The sequence below is a fragment of the Trachurus japonicus genome, chromosome 9 (genome assembly GCF_045865225.1).
Source record: "Trachurus japonicus isolate A0001 chromosome 9, Traja_1.0".
Taxonomy (NCBI): Eukaryota; Metazoa; Chordata; class Actinopteri; order Carangiformes; family Carangidae; genus Trachurus; species Trachurus japonicus.
Window position 1 is genome coordinate 17,701,867 of NC_140915.1, and position 15,770 is coordinate 17,717,636.

The window sequence follows — 15,770 nt, forward strand, 5'->3', positions numbered from 1 at the left end:
ATTAAAAAAGAAAGAAAGAAAGAAAACAGATCAACAGATTCGATACAGGTTGGACGATGTCAGTCTCGCTTGTAAAATTCTGAAAATATAAGTTTTATATTATGGTTATCATTACAAATGTTACCTGGTTCAGTGTTTTTTCTCATTCACAGGTGCCTTTCATATCTAAGTCCCATTCTTATTGAAATTGTGCAGATACTTTATATAGTCTGTGTTTGTTTGTTGTTTCTCTTCTCTCTCCTTAAACACATAATAAATACATAATATTTTTTCTACATACTGCCGCATCATGGGAGTTATAGTCTTCTTCTTTCGGTTATATGCTGGTTGGCAAACAGCGTTTCAGTGCATTACCCCCACCGACTGGTTAGGAGAGTGGATCAGGATGTAGGCTATACCACTTTCACTCAATAAAAAATAATTAAATAAATTATTACTATAACCTCTATTTAATCTTGAAGACCATTGAGGAGAAGTCCTCATTTTCAATGGTGTCGAGAGAAACAACAAATACAACAAAGAAGAACAGAGAGTTAAAGAAAATATTAGGAAGATGAGTAAGAAAAGTCAACGCAGTCAAACAATCATGGTCAAATATAGTCTAACAGTTACAATCCAATGAAACAGTAGATATAATCTACAATCTTTGGACCAGGTTGTATTCTCACAGAAAACCTTGTCATGCCAACATCTGTTAATTTACTTGAGAATGTGTGACGATGGTGCAGCTGAGCATCAATTTTAAACTCTACTGATGTGATAATTAGATGTACTAATTTGCACCACTAGATGGAGACACACCAACAAAAATAATAGTTTCCCCATCCTCCTGGGGTATGAGGAGGAAGGTCTCGTTTAATCTCCTGATACATTCATCTTTGCCTTGGCAGAAGAAGCAGATGCTGATACTCTGGCTGTTGTAATAGATCTATAATTGATCAGCAAAATCCTTTGTTGTCTTCCAGAATCTCTTCAATGATAATTCAAAGAAAAAAGACAACAGTTCTCATAAGTTTAAGACACATAAGTGCCCTTTATTATACCAAGAAACATTTTTACAGATTGAAATTGAAAAGGGAAAATACATTTTTTTTTTGCAAATTATAACTTTATAAGAGGAAGAAAACATTTTACAGATATTACAATGTTGCTACAACCTATGGTTTCTTTTTTTCTTTTAAATTATAACAATTTGCAAACTATAACCAGGGAGCGTCTCACAAAACAGTGACGTGGACACAACTGAGAACTTAGCCAACGTTTTTTTTTTGTTTGTTTCCTTTTACTGATGTGTAACAAAAACATTTTATAACACACACGCACACACACACACACACACACACACACACACACACACACACAAACATCGCCTCAGTGGATTTTTTTATGTTACAGAACAGTAAATAAATATCAATTTATAAAACCTCAATATTTATGCGTTTTCTTTTTTTTATGAGAAAAATGTCACCTAACAATATATTGTGTCTATTTGTATATAGTTCAAATTTATTTATGCATAAGGGACATTGACATACAAAATATATATAAGTATATTCTGTTCTGTTTGATATTTTAGAGGCGGTCGACTGGTGCGAGACCTATCAAAATTGCATGCTTAAGACATCAGATTTCTTAAACAAAATCTTGCTTACAAGGGTAAAAATGCATAACATATTTACAAAAGGATGAACACAGCCATAGGCTCAAACTAATAGGAGGGACGGGGGGAAATGAAGTTTCCTTTTTCCCTCTGGACAACAACATACACAGTGGCCGACGGGCCAGTTCTCCAACACCACAGGACTCACAGATACTCAAGCCTGTTTTAACAGCCAATCTCCAAGATGGCTGCGTACTGTACACCATAATCACATCTCCATCACATCTCCATCACATCTCTACATGTGAATGCAATCGAATCTAGAGGTACAAAACAATGCTTTGATTCAAGAAATGTACAAAACTCTGGGGGAGTGTAGCTAAAGAACCACGTGATATTTAAAAAGGGGGAAATGAAAAATTAGACAAGTTCTGCAACTGGCTTATGGACTGATTAGATTATTTCCCACATTTTGCAACAAAATGAAGTAACACTGAAACTTTAAATGTGTTCTATAAAATGCCCCTTAATCACGATTTTCTTTATAAACAAGATTATACAAAAAAAAGAGAAACACACAACATGGTATAAACAAAGACTGAGAAATCATATGAAAAAAGGCAGTCTAAAAGTCCTCAGAGAAATAAATACCCAGTGTGTATGCTGCGACTTCACTGCAGAAAAAAATAGTACTAGAGGAAGTGACGCTCTAAAGGACTGTGTCTCTGTCCTGCGTACAACCCAACACCATGGATCCCCGAAATTTCTGTAAGCAGGCAATGCGTATAAATAAGACATTAATAAATAAAAAAAGAATGGATGAAAAACAGGTGTTGCTGTTAGTATAAAAGCATATAAAAAAGTCCTATTAAATCTTGTTTACAGCTTTGCCCTTCTTCCTCTTCTTTTCTTTTTTTTTCACAGAGTGCCTTTTCTTTAATAATAAAAAAAATATATAGAGAGCAGCTCATCTGGGCGTAAAGATACATATTTTATTTGAATTGTTCAGGTATATGTCCGATCTGAGACTGCATGCTTGTCGGTGGACTTGAAATGCCCTCTGACCAGTCGGACATGTTGGAATGAGGAGAGGAGCTGGACCACTGGTCGGGGGAGCCGGGGGAGGGGGTCAGAAAGGGGTGGTCAGGCACCTGGACCTGATGGTTTGGGGTGTTGTCCATGGGGCCCGAATAACTGTGTTGGGAGGGCGGGGTGAGGAACTGGGTGCTGGGCATGGACTGGCTGATGGAGGAGGGCAGGATCTGGGTCTCCTGTGGCAGGATGGTGTGGATGGGCAGGCTGGAGCTGCCGCTGCCCTGCTGCAGCTCCGGGGAGCTGAGCTCTCCGCTGATGAAGTTCTGGCTGCTGGTGTTGCTTGAGTTCTGGTGCTGCTGTTGTAGCTGCTGCTGCTGCTGCTGCTGGAGCTGCTGCAGGTTCTGCATCTGCTGCATCTGCTGCGCCTGCTGCTGCAGCATGTGGGGCTGCGGGCCCAGCCTGCCGCTCTGGATGCCCTGGTAGGACATCATCTGGGACAGGCTGGTGGCGGGGTGGCCGTTGTGGAGGGAGCTCATCATCCCGTGCTGGCCTCCCTGGTGCAGACCGCCCTGCCCGCCGGGAGCCCCTCGCATGGGGTTGAACTGGCCCGCCTGGCTCATGCCGCCGTGCATCCTGGACAGCCAATCGCACTGGCCGTTCATGGCGCCCTGGCCGCCGGAGCCGGACACGGGCAGGTGGGTGAGACGGGGAGGCAGCGGGTCGAACTGCATGCGAGCCAGCTCCTGCTTGTTGGGCATCACCATGTGGTTGACGGCCATGTGCGGGTCGGACATGCCCTGCAGGTGGTTCAGGGACACGGACGGCGACTGCTGGAAAGGCGACGTCATCATGGGCGGCGAGGCCACATCGGAGACGTAGCCGTGCGGCGACTCCAACGAGTCGACCGGCGACAGGACGGCGGAGCTGTCCAGCAGATTCCCAGACTTCCCGTCCTGGGAGTTCTTCTTCTTCAGCTTCATGTCTTTGCCGTCCTTGCAGCCGATGCCCTTGGCGCTGGGCTTGCGCGCCTTCTTGCCCTGGCCTTGACCTTGAGGCTGCGGCTGCTTCATGCCGGCCAGGTAGCCGTTGGGCGAGCAGAGAGGGGGCGACAGCGTGGTGCCGAGCGACCCCCCGTGCATGGGAGGACTCCGTACCAGGTTGTACTCGTCCATCAGCCGCACGATGTCGTGGTGCATCCTCTCCTGAGCAATGTCTCTGGGCAGCCGGTCCATGTGGTCGGTGATCTCTCTGTTGGCAAAGTGGTCCAGTAAGACCTTGGCAGTCTCGTAGCTTCCTTCCCTGGCGGCCAAGAAGAGGGGCGTTTCCTCCTGAGGCAGAGCGAGAGGAGACGTCACGTTAAGAGATTCACAGATGCGCGAGGAATGTTGTTTACCTGCTGTTTTACATCACAAAGTGGAAAAAACAGACTATTTTCATACCTTGTTGTTCTGCATATCCTTGTTGGCTCCGCTCTTGAGAAGCACAATAGCAGCCTCCACGTTATTCACAGCTGCAGCCCAGTGCAAGGCTGATTTACCTGAACGAAACAAAAACAGTTGTTATTGGATTTGATGCATCTTCAACATTAAACCACATTCAGTGATAAAAAACGCTTCTGATTTTTTTTACACATAAAACAGTGAGACGTTACCGAAATCGTCGATTGCATTGACGTCAGCGTGACAGTTAATGAGCTCCTCCACCATCCCCTCCACGGCCAGCCTGGCAGCCAAGATCAGGGGCGTAGTGCCATCGTGCATACGGGCGTCCAGGTCAGTGGCGCGATTCCTTATCAGGATCTACAGACACATTCAATAATACATCGTTTTACATGAGTCGCTCTAATAAATGTTAAATTGACCCTGTGAATAATCTTTAAGTATTTCTAACCTCTGGTAATTCTCATCTGTGTTATTTTACACATTAATTAACAACTACACTTTTCAGGGCTGTGATTAATAATCAATAATATGATGAATTTGTTCTTTAGCCAACAGAATATACAAAAATACAAAAAAATGTGGCTTTTTTCTGTCAAACTAACATGTTAAACACTATTTACAGAATTAAAAAATCAAAGAAAAGGCAAAGCATCACATCTGAGAACCTGGAAACTCGTGTATGGTATTTTTATTTGGTAAAAGACTCAAACAACTCTCTGACCGACTGATCGATTTGCTAATCCTCTTTCAATTTCAGTACAACTCCTCTAATTAAACAATATTATACACACCTGGAAGACTCCCTGGGCGTCAGCTGCCACCGCAGCGTGCAGCGGCGTCCTGCCCATGTTGTCCTGGATGTTGGCGTCGGCGCTGGCCTCCAGGAGGCGCTTGGCCGCGTCAGAGCGAGCGTAGCGGGCGGCCAGGTGAAGAGCGGTTTCACCCGTCCGGTCGGTCTGGTTGTGGAGGTTGGCGCCCTGGTAGATGAAGTCGTTGATCACGTTGGCGGAGGCGTCCTCCTCCTCTTCGCTGTTGCCCGTTTCTAAACCTCCGCCGCTGCAGGACGCGATCATCAGGGGCGTGAATCCATCTGGACGGAGAGAGAAGAGAGAGAGAGAGAGGACTGCGTGGTCAGCACAGGGCCCAGTGAACTGCTGCGGAGAGAAACAAGAGGCTGCACTTCAAAGCAGCAGGCAGATCAAAAACAAGGCAACAAACAAATCGAATGTGGATTTGACACTTTTGGCTGGGTTGAATCATCGCAGCTCTCTCTCTTTCCAATAATGGATTCTGATCAAGGCCTCGGCACAGGAGAAGCTTCAGAAGGAAAGTGAAGCTAGGGGGATAGAGGCCAGGGCTTGCTAAAGCTAGGCTGCTGCAAAAACGAAGCATTAATATCTAACTGTGAGAGGCAGCGCAGTCAGTCGACTTGGATAGGTTTTCTCCTCTTCAAAAGGATAGCAAGCCCCAGATCTCGCAGATTTGGTCGATTCAAGTGCATCGATCCGCGACGGGGGAAAAAAGTGTGCTCTCAAGTTGTTAACCCTGGTACTTTGATTTCTCATAGCTTTTCTTCAGGGAATATGCCACTTATTACAAAATTGGGTTTTTGCATTTGATGCCTTCATTGGTTTTTGTTATGTGGAACAGAAAAAAAATTTAAAAAAATAAGAGAGGCCCATTACTGGTCAAATGATTAATCTGATCAGGAATCAGTGTTTTCCCCCAGGCGGCTGGCTTCCAGCCGGCTGCTTTGAAGAAGATCCTTTACCCTGAGGACATGGGGCTTTAGCAACTCCTACATGCGCGATTACACACACACACACACACACACACACACACATACACACACACACACACACACACACACACACACACACACACACACAAGAAATGTGAAATGTTCCCTCAGAAAAGGCATGAATCAATCAACACACACACACACACACACACAGATTCATGCACACACACACACAAGAGGTGAAATGTTTGCTCAGAAATGGTACGAAATCAACCAAATACACACATCTATTCTACACACACACTGTACTGAAAATATTCACTCAAAACTTAAATTTTTCGCTTGTGACCCTTTAAAATATCAATATCCACTTCAACACCTTTCATAAGTCATGGCACAGAAGTTGAGAGCAGTTTTGCTGGTGACAGATTTTTTTCCATTTCAGACAGTTTCATCAAAATTCATCAAACTCACTTGATGTTTTCACCTCTAATTTCAAAGGTATAAAGAGAGGAAACTACTGAGTGTTTTACAGCCCAGCAAAAATTAAACCAAAGGCAAAATATAAAAATAAAGCTCATTTTATGAAATAAAAACATAATTATTTTGAATAAATCAAAATTTACACCAAAAAGTGATTCCACACATCTTTACCATCAATGAGACAGATTAAAAATTATTTGTTTATTCCTTATAAAATCCTGTAATATTTGTTCTTGTTTATGAAAAAAACAAGCCACGACTAATAAAAATGAACCTAAACTCGATCCACGTCCATTATCATAGAACCGTCTTTCATTTATTTCCCTCATTTGTAAGTGGTGTGCTCAGTGCTCAGTCACCCACCTGGTCCCCGGACGTTCACATCCATGCAGTCGTTCTCAATCTCGCCCTGAGGGGGTGTGGGAGCGATGGAGGGGATGCGCAGGTCGGCAGCGTCCAGGTGCTGCTGCGTCCACTGCCGGTGGTCCGTCTGGTCGTCAGCCTCCAGGATCGCCTGCTCGTCGTACTGCTGGGACGGGGACAGGGTCAAATCACAACATGATCAAATTTAATTATAATTATTCAATTATAAAGTTATTTTAGTTTGAGAAAAAGTTACATGCAAAATAAAGTAGTTGTAGGTGATTTTAATATGTCAAAAGTATCTTTTAAAAAAAATTTTTTATAGCAAACAATCCAAAATCCTTAGAAGTGTCCGTTTCCTTACCCTGAAGCGTTTTGCATCCGAAGGCTCATCGTCTCCCCACTCGTTCTGGGCGTCATCCATGAATGAAATGTCTGAGGTGTTTTTCAGTGGCCTGCGAAAAAGCAGAAAACCCGGTAAAAATCCTGGTGCTCCACTGCCTCCATCTCATCCGAGTCCACTCACCACCCATCAGTGGTGCAGCAACGCCGAAAAACAAAAGCATTGATTAAATCCACACCCCACCCCTCTGCCCCAACAAGTCAATTAATGCGGACCTAAACCTGCTATATCATTATCATTAATGATCCAGGCAAAACCCTCCTTTCCCAAATTTGACTGATCACCAGTTACACCCATTTTGTCCTTCACAACTAGCCCGTCGCCTGACCCGTGAGGAAACAGGTACCCGATGACACCGAGCGCCACTTGAACGGTGAATAAAAAAAAACGGTGGGGGAAACTTACTTTAATCCCACTGAATCCTCTCCGACAGGCTCACGTCTCTTCTTCTTGCTGGTCTCTGTGGTCTTGAAGCCCTCGGGGAGCCAGAGACGCCCGTGCTCATGGCGGCGCTTTCGGGCAGCCACCATCCCCACGCCGAGGAAGGCCAGTATCCCGACGCCGCCCAGGACCAAGTAGATCGGGTAGAGGTTCCGTGAAATCGTCTTGTCCATATCGCCTGGTAGGAAGAGGGACGGCATGGTCACGACTGGGGCGGGAAGGTTGGGGTTTAAGGGGGTTGGGTTGGGGGGACCAGGACACCCAGGATAGAGCCTGAGTGTTGGAGCAGATCTAGTCCGGCTTCTTCGTCCTCGCCCCGCAGGTTTTCCCGCTTTCCCCCCACAAAAATAAAACCACCACACCGCAACCCGGCAGCAAGCCCAAGAAAACTGACTGCCGATCCTCACCGTTTGTAAAGCTAGCTTCTACTACCTATTCAGTAATAATCAGAATTGCTAACCACTTTTCATCAAAAAAGGAAAAAAAAAGAAAAGGGATGGGGCGTGATAGATAAAAAAAAAAAAAAAGAAAAAGGGGAAAAAAGAGAACACCACCACCTCCTCTCTCCCTTTTCAACCTAGGGTACCAGGAGACAACTTTACCATTTCTTCTTTAAGAGAAAAAAAGGAGGGGGATTAATGAACTTCAAATTACTGCACGCGCTTTAAGCTGTAAAGACGAAGGATTTATTAGGATTTTCGAGATAACAAAGACTCCCAACTTCTAGCACACTCCCGATCAATTTTTCCCCTTCTCTTTTTTTTTTTCCACTAACGATTTTGAAATGATAAACTCCCCCAACCTAAACCCTTAGAGATGCATTAAGTCCTGGTATTACATTCAGCGAGGTGAAGGTTGCAGCAGCCCCTCACACTGTGGGATGAAGTGTGTGTGCGTGTGTTGTGTGTGTGTGTGTGTGTGCGCATGTGTGCGTGTGTGCATGTGCGAGTGTGTTATCTGTGGACGTATATGTGTACATGTCTGAGAAAGAGAGAGAGAGAGAGAGACAGAGATAGAGTGTTATACTGTGTGAGTAGGGGATTGGATGAGTTGATTTGCAGCAATTAACCATTTTGGAGCCTGAAGCCAGTGGATTTACGCAACCAGGGAAGGATTGATTGTTTAGGCCATGAGATTCACAATTGCATTTGTTCACTGCTGCATAACAAATACACAATCAAAGAGCAGCAGGGTTAGGACCCGACCAGAGGGCGCAGCAGCTACTAGAGTGTGAGCGTGAAAAAGAGCACGTGTCTTATCCACTTGCATGCGAGTATGTATATGCAGCCACTCGTAGCGAGGCCTTTAAGAGCTATAAGAGCCAATCTACACGTTTTTAACAGTAAATCACATCCATTTTTACATGAAAATGAATCACAAAGCAAATGTGTGTTTTGCAGGCAGCCTTCGGTTTGCACTCAAATTAAAATCAATTGCCAGACTTTTTGAACTTGTTTGTGTGACCCAGAGAACATCACATCTGCATCAGAGTCTAATGATCGGTTTGTGCTATTACAGCAGAGAGGATGAGAGTTTTGTTATTTAGAAAGAACAAAACCAACAATATGACAGACAGTCTGTGACTTCACTTCCTTTTCTGTGCCAGCATAATATCCTTGAAGAGCTGGTCACATATTACTTAAACCGAGATAAATACCTAAATAGTTGAGGACTTTTTCCTGCAGCAGATTCATACATGTGCTGTTCTCTTGGAAACATTTACAGCAGCAGCATTGAGCCAAATTAAATACTGTAGGCTCATCAGGATGAAGGAACATGGTATCTGCTGTGACACCTTGTTTGCACAGGGAAATAACTGCAAATGCAGAAGAAATACAGACAAATCTTTTTCGTTGGATGAATTAGGTTTGAGGTAGTGGCTCCAACTCTTTGGAACTCTCTCCCTCTGTGTCTTCGGTCTGCAGGCTCTCTAGAAGTTTTTTAAAATAGATCTACTATTCAAGCCTGCATTCATCTCTGCTTGAATTGCCCATCTGTTCTGTAGGGTCTTTTTCTGTGTGGCTCATGACTGTCTGTGTTTTTTTGTATGATGAGGTTGTTGACTGTTGTTAACACTGTCATCATTGTGTGGTAACTGTTGTTCATTTTTTAAAATCATTTTTTGTTTACTGTTGTATAAATTGCTCTTTGAATTGTAATTTTGCGAAGCACTTTGTGAATTTTATTCCTGTGAAAGGTGCTATACAAATAATGTATTATTATTATTTATTATAATTAATTGTTGGCCTTGTTCTGTTAGGAATTATTGAGTTAAGTTATCAAGTTAAAAAATGATAAGACTTAACTGATCGTTTAAGTGCAGGCTTTATTGTACTTCTATTTATTTTTATTTATCTTAGTGGGCTGGCACGGGACCAGGGCATCACAATTTCGTTCATCCCATGTTTTTAACATGTGTTGCATGACAATAAAGAGACCTTTGACCTTTTGACCTTTGAGGTTCATTGAAAAGGTCTGCTGTGGATCACCACATCCCGACTTGATGAATTACACAACCAAAGCAGGTTTTAAGAGTCTGATATTTGACTTCCAGAGACAGACAGTGGACGACTGTAATTTCAGGAAGATGCATCAGACTCCTCATTGAGGTTTACTTACTGAAAACAGCTTCGATGGTGTAGGGAACGTCCAGTTTGCGACTGGAGGCCAAAGCCCCGAGGAAGGCTGCGGCATCGTTGGTGCTCTGGAAACACTCGGTGGACTGCAGGAAGCACTGACGGTTGTCCACCTCCAGGTGCACGATTGAACTGAAGAGGGCGAAGAAGACAGCACAGAGACAGCACATCACGTTTTGTCCAGAACTGAGGAACAGAAGACGTCAATGAAGGAAACACTTTGAAAACTGTTCCTCACCCTTTGATCTGCAGATGATCCAGCTCCCTCCTCGCCCTCCTGCTGCCTCCCGCCAGGCCGTCCAGGCTCCTCTTCACCACGTTCAGCACTTTACCGGGAACCTCCGACCACGAGTCCACCGAGCGCTTGACGTTGTACTTCTTCAGCTCGTGGTTGCTGCCGTAGTACGGATACACCATCATCTCGCCCTTGCCGTTCTTCCTGAAGATCACGTTGGTTCGGAGGACGCGGCTGAGCTCGCGCAGGAAGCTGGAGGAGTTGCTGAGCAGCTGCTCGGGCGTGATGTAGACCACCAGGACCAACCGGCCCACCGCCAGCTTCTCCGGCGCGTTGGTGCAGTCCAGGCCGTCCCACTCGCACTCTGCGTTGTTGCAGCCCTGGTCACAGTGGAGATCGGCATAGTGGTCCTTGCAGTACTGTTCATACTTAGGGCTGGAGGGAAAAAAGAATAAGTTAGAGCTGGATTTGAAGTGTCTCCTTGCTGCATGAAGATCTTTTAGATACAAGATAAAAACAAAAAATAAAAAGGATTTCTAAAGTGTCCTCCATAAAAAAGTTTGGATATATTATTGAAAATATTGATCAAGCAAAACTATACAACAATACAACCACCTGTAGTACTGTACATACACAGGGATTATGTCAATATTTTTTATGTGGGTATTATAAGTGTGCATAGATGCACAGATTATATAATTTTATACAATTATTATTTTTTTATATTTAAAATGCTGACTATGCATGTCTGGGTTGATGCATGTGTGTATGTGTATGGACATGTATATATATGCAAGCATAGACTGTATATGTATACATCCACTTTTTTCTTTTACTTTTTCTATTATAATTATTACTATTTGTTTTTTGTTGTTGTTGTTTTTTTACTTTATTTTATTTAACTTTATTTTCATTGTTATGATTGCTATTATTATCATTGTTTCTTACATGTGCCTTCGTGTTCCATGTTGTTCACCATTTGTAAAACTAACAAAATGTGCAATAAATATATGTAATAAAACAATACAACCACCTGTTTTGAATACTAATGTTAAATTTAGACAGGAAGGCCACTTACAAGCACTGTCCTTCCTTTTTCTGGCAGTCGAAGCCGTCGTAGAGGCAGCCAGCATTGTCACAGTGGGAGTCGCACTTCCCGTCGTTGAAGTATCGCCAGCACTGCAGCGAGTTGGAGCAGTTCTTCCACGGGTTGTTGAAGTTCAGCGAACAGTCGCCGTTGTCCCAGCCGCACGCGTGGTTGTTGCAGACCTCGTCGCAGAACTTGTTGTGCTTCAGGTGCTCGCACTCCGGGATCTCGCACACGACCTCCGCCTCCGTCGTTGGCGGCGTGATACCGTCGCCCAGGATGTGGCAAAGATGACCTCCGAAGCTCGGCGGGCAGGCGCAGTGGTAGTACGGCGCCTCGGAGGTGGTTTCGCACGTGCCGCCGTTGTAGCAGGGGTTTGAATTACAGGGGCTGTCGGTGGGAAACTGGCACTCTGGGCCCGTGAATGACGGCGTGCACATGCACTTGGGACTCTTGGGGCCGGAGATGCAGGTTCCTCCGTTGCTACAGTGAAGGCTGCCACAGGCCTGGGCGTCATATTCACACGTGGAGCCGGTAAAGCCCTGTCAGAGGCAGATGGAAGCAGATTAACACATTAGAGAACGTGTTAGGAATGATACAAAATGTGTTGAAGCAAATAGTTCAGGACTTTTTTATTCTAACAAAGTAAAAATTATAAGAATGATTTATCCGTCTCTGTTTCTTCATATATTTTAAATCCCTGGAAGACGTTTATAGGCAGGGTAGAACCGTCATCTCATAGTAAGTAAGACCAAGTGTGACAACTGACATGTCACATATCAGGCATTTTGCCCCTAAAATTTGAGACAGTGCAAGTAAATTTTTCTACTTGCGCATATGCAACCAGTAAATTAGCTGTTTTTTGTTTAACATTGGTGAAACATGGAAGTGGCGACTCAAAGAACAGGTGGCAGCAGGTCAATGTGTGTGAGGATCATGAATGAAAAGGAAATGTGAATATTTGTGTGCGCCCCTAAAGTTTCTGCTTGCGCTTCTAAAGTTTTAAGTTATGGGCCACTGTGCTCCGAGTTAAAAAAAAGTTTGTTTGGAGCCCTGCATATCGGAGTTAATTGTGTTAAAAACTGCTGCGTAAATACAACCACATAAAGAAGCACAAAAACAACAGTGGGGACAAAGCTTTTTGACTGTTGGTGTTTTTTGATTTTTGTGGTGTTTGTGTGGCGAGCTCTCTGGGAATGAATGTGATATACACTGCCCATCCAAAAAAAAGTTGGATTCAACTAAGCTAAAAGCCAAAAGCCTCCCATTGGATAATTACTGCATGGGTAATTATGTTTCAGCTGGCAACAACTTATTTAACCCTGACTGATGCAGTCTCATTTCTTAAACAACCACGTTGAAAGACACATCCTGTGGTCGTGGAGAAGATGTTACGTAATCTGTTTCAGTGGGGTCAATTTATTGGCATCAAGCAAATAAAACATCAAAGGAGATTACTGAGACTAAAATTGGGTTAAGAACTGTCTAACGCATTATTAAAAGCTGAAAGGAGAGTGGTGAACCATCACCTTCAAGGGAGAAATGTGGTCCAATGTGACCACAGAGTCCAGACCTGAACCCCACTGAGAATCTTTGCAAAATTAATGCAACTCTGGACGGAAATAAATGTTGTGACACTGCAGAAGCTTGTTGAAACGATGCTACAGTGAATGCGTGCTGTAAACAAAGATAAAGATGGTCTAACGAAATAGTCTTTGTACTCACAGGAGGACATTTGCAGATGAAGCCGTTTGGTGTGTTACTGGCCACGGCGCAGGTCCCTCCATTACGACAAGGTTTCCCCTTACAGCCGTCGAACACCGTGTCACAGCGCTGACCTGTAGACAGATAACCAAAAAAAAAAACATGTTTCTACTATAAGTGACCATGAAATGTCAATACAGATGTGATTACAATGTGTTGAGGTGATTCCAGCTTGTTTTTCCAATAAGATGCAGATATAATGTAAAATAGCAACATCTGCATTGGCCAAGAAATCCAGTTACAGGCCGAAAACATCCACATCTCTTGACCTGAGTCCACACTTTGCATAAAAACTGAAAAATATTAGGGACACTTCTTCTTATTATCACTTCTTTACCTGTGTATCCGGTGCGACACTCGCAGCGGTAGTTGTTGGTGAGCTGGATGCAGCTGTGCGTGCCCCGCGGGTCGCAGGGGTTGGACAGACACTCGTTGACGTCTCCTTCGCAGCGCTCTCCCACGTACCCCGCCGGGCAGGTGCAGTGGTAGCCCCCCACTCGGTCCACGCACTTGCCTTTGTTGAAGCACTTTGGCTCTTTGGTGACCGGGTCGGTGAACGGGTTGCAGTCGTCGATGTTTATCTCGCAGTGAACGCCTGAGGGGACGGTACGGCGGAGGGAAGAGGGACAGATGAAGTTCAAATGTCAACCTGAGGGAACGCTGCTGCCTGATGTTTGTTTTATTACGGGAGCTCATGTGATGATCATTTTATACATTATTTTATTAATTTTCCAAAGAATACACATGTGTTTTTCCTAAATACGAGTGTAAATTAGATACAACATCTGAGAACTGACATTTGTTGGAAAAATACTCCATAGCTAAGTTGTTTGTTTTTCAAAATAATCAAATAAAAGGGATTTTGGCTCATAATCCACAGCTCATGTTTCTGTTTGTCTTCACTTTAATTGCGAGAAAACTTTCTCAACTAAACACTGCAGTGGTCAGTGTACCTCTGAAATCCAGTTTAAACCGGTCTGCACCATGTAAAAGTTTCTATTTCTCTTTATAGAAACTTTCAAGTGTCTAGAGACACAGACAGACTTGTAAATAAACTTTATCTGAGTGGTGTCCTGCTTCTGCAACGCAACACGGTGAAGGTAAAACAAGCATGACGTGGCACTGGGGAGGCTGATGTAATATTTAAGGGTTGTGATGTGTTTTTAAATAATATTTAATGATAAAAACTGTGAACAATGAACTTTCAAAATGATTAAATCCAGAAAAGAAATTTCTTTTAACTTGCTCTGACATTCTTTTAGTGCCTTGATCAAAATATCTCAGACAACATAGTGTTTTTCTTTTTTTTCCCCTTTTTTTTGGGATACACCCAACTCCACTGGCACTTGAGGCTGACCTACAACGCACACTCCCCTTCATGTCTGAGAGAAAAATCGATGGCGTATTTGACAAGTAGAGGAAGGGATGGAGGCAAGACGGGAGGAGGAGTTTTTCAGACATGCCCTGGGTGCTGTTAAGCCCTAATTAATGAAGCGTGGTGCGGAGGAGGAGAGGATGGATGGGCAGAGCGGTGTGGAGGTGTGTGCGTGGGGTCCGCTGACCTTGGGTTCCCCGGGGACAGGAGCATTTGTAGGTATTGATCAGGTCAATGCAGGTGCCCCCGTTCTGGCACGGCTGGGAGAAGCATTCATTGATCTCGTCCGAGCAGTTGGTCCCCGCGTAGCCTGGCAGGCACTGAGAGACGGAGGGAACGAGGGAGAGGAGAAGAGAGGAGAGGAGAGGAGAGGAAGAAGCCAAAGACGGAGGAAGGCAGAGGGAGAGAAGTCTAATCAATGTCTGACATGAAACAAAGATGGTTTTTTGTTTACCTGGCTGTTTTCTGGCCTCCTTCCTGCCAAGGCCAGCAGATCCTTTATTCCAGGGGAGATTAACATAACCAGGCTTCTATTTATAAACAGGCCTCTTCATTAAGACTACACACCGGTGGTCTCAGCTGGAGGGATTCCTGCTCCACACCGAGGCATTTTCACAAATTCATCAGACAAAACTGAGGTTTTTAACTTGTGCCATTTCTGTAAGGTTAGTTAAGTTAATGAGACCTTTGAAATACTGCGGCACTTAAGATACATTAACAATTAAAACAAACATTAAATCACCATAAACTGTCTCCTATGCCTTTTTTATAATCAAGGTCCCTACACATTTGAAATTCCAAACTTTTCTAACTTAATTTCCAGACTTCTTGGTAAAAAAAATCAAATAATTTGTGACATTTGAGTAAACTGATGTGTATCATGTAAATAAATCATGCAATAAATCATCTGCTATTTAAATGCTGCTATGGGTATCTGGGAATGCCTCAAATGGAAATTTTGTTGTATGATACACAGTGACAATAGCATCTTAATCTTAATCTTAATCTTAATCTTAATCTTAATTAATCATTTGTTTTCATTAATCTGAATTTGTGTGCCATTATTCACCAAATAATTTCCAGGAGATTGTAGGTACAATAGCGCATACAATGTAATTAACCCGAATAACTTCAGATAAGACCAAACCCAGATAAGAAATATATT

General features: G+C 43.6%; 1 protein-coding gene across 2 annotated transcripts in view; it reads right to left on the reverse strand.

The window, feature by feature from the left end:
* Nucleotides 1–1,009: 1,009 nt before the first annotated feature.
* Nucleotides 1,010–15,770, reverse strand: part of notch1b (notch receptor 1b) — a 50,124-nt gene continuing 35,363 nt past the window's right edge. The window contains exons 22-34 of one of the 2 annotated variants that reach the window (XM_085786305.1): nt 14,793–14,925; nt 13,568–13,825; nt 13,192–13,304; nt 11,458–12,008; nt 10,383–10,814; nt 10,128–10,276; nt 7,473–7,686; nt 7,029–7,119; nt 6,665–6,827; nt 4,869–5,167; nt 4,287–4,434; nt 4,075–4,172; nt 1,010–3,963 (exon numbers count right to left, since the gene is read on the reverse strand). In XM_085786305.1, coding sequence (XP_085642431.1) covers nt 2,593–3,963; nt 4,075–4,172; nt 4,287–4,434; nt 4,869–5,167; nt 6,665–6,827; nt 7,029–7,119; nt 7,473–7,686; nt 10,128–10,276; nt 10,383–10,814; nt 11,458–12,008; nt 13,192–13,304; nt 13,568–13,825; nt 14,793–14,925 — 4,020 coding nt within the window. In that variant the 3' untranslated portion in view covers nt 1,010–2,592. Of the gene's footprint in view, nt 3,964–4,074; nt 4,173–4,286; nt 4,435–4,868; nt 5,168–6,664; nt 6,831–7,028; nt 7,120–7,472; nt 7,687–10,127; nt 10,277–10,382; nt 10,815–11,457; nt 12,009–13,191; nt 13,305–13,567; nt 13,826–14,792; nt 14,926–15,770 lie in introns of both variants that reach the window. The other variant, XM_085786304.1, reaches the window with a different exon arrangement.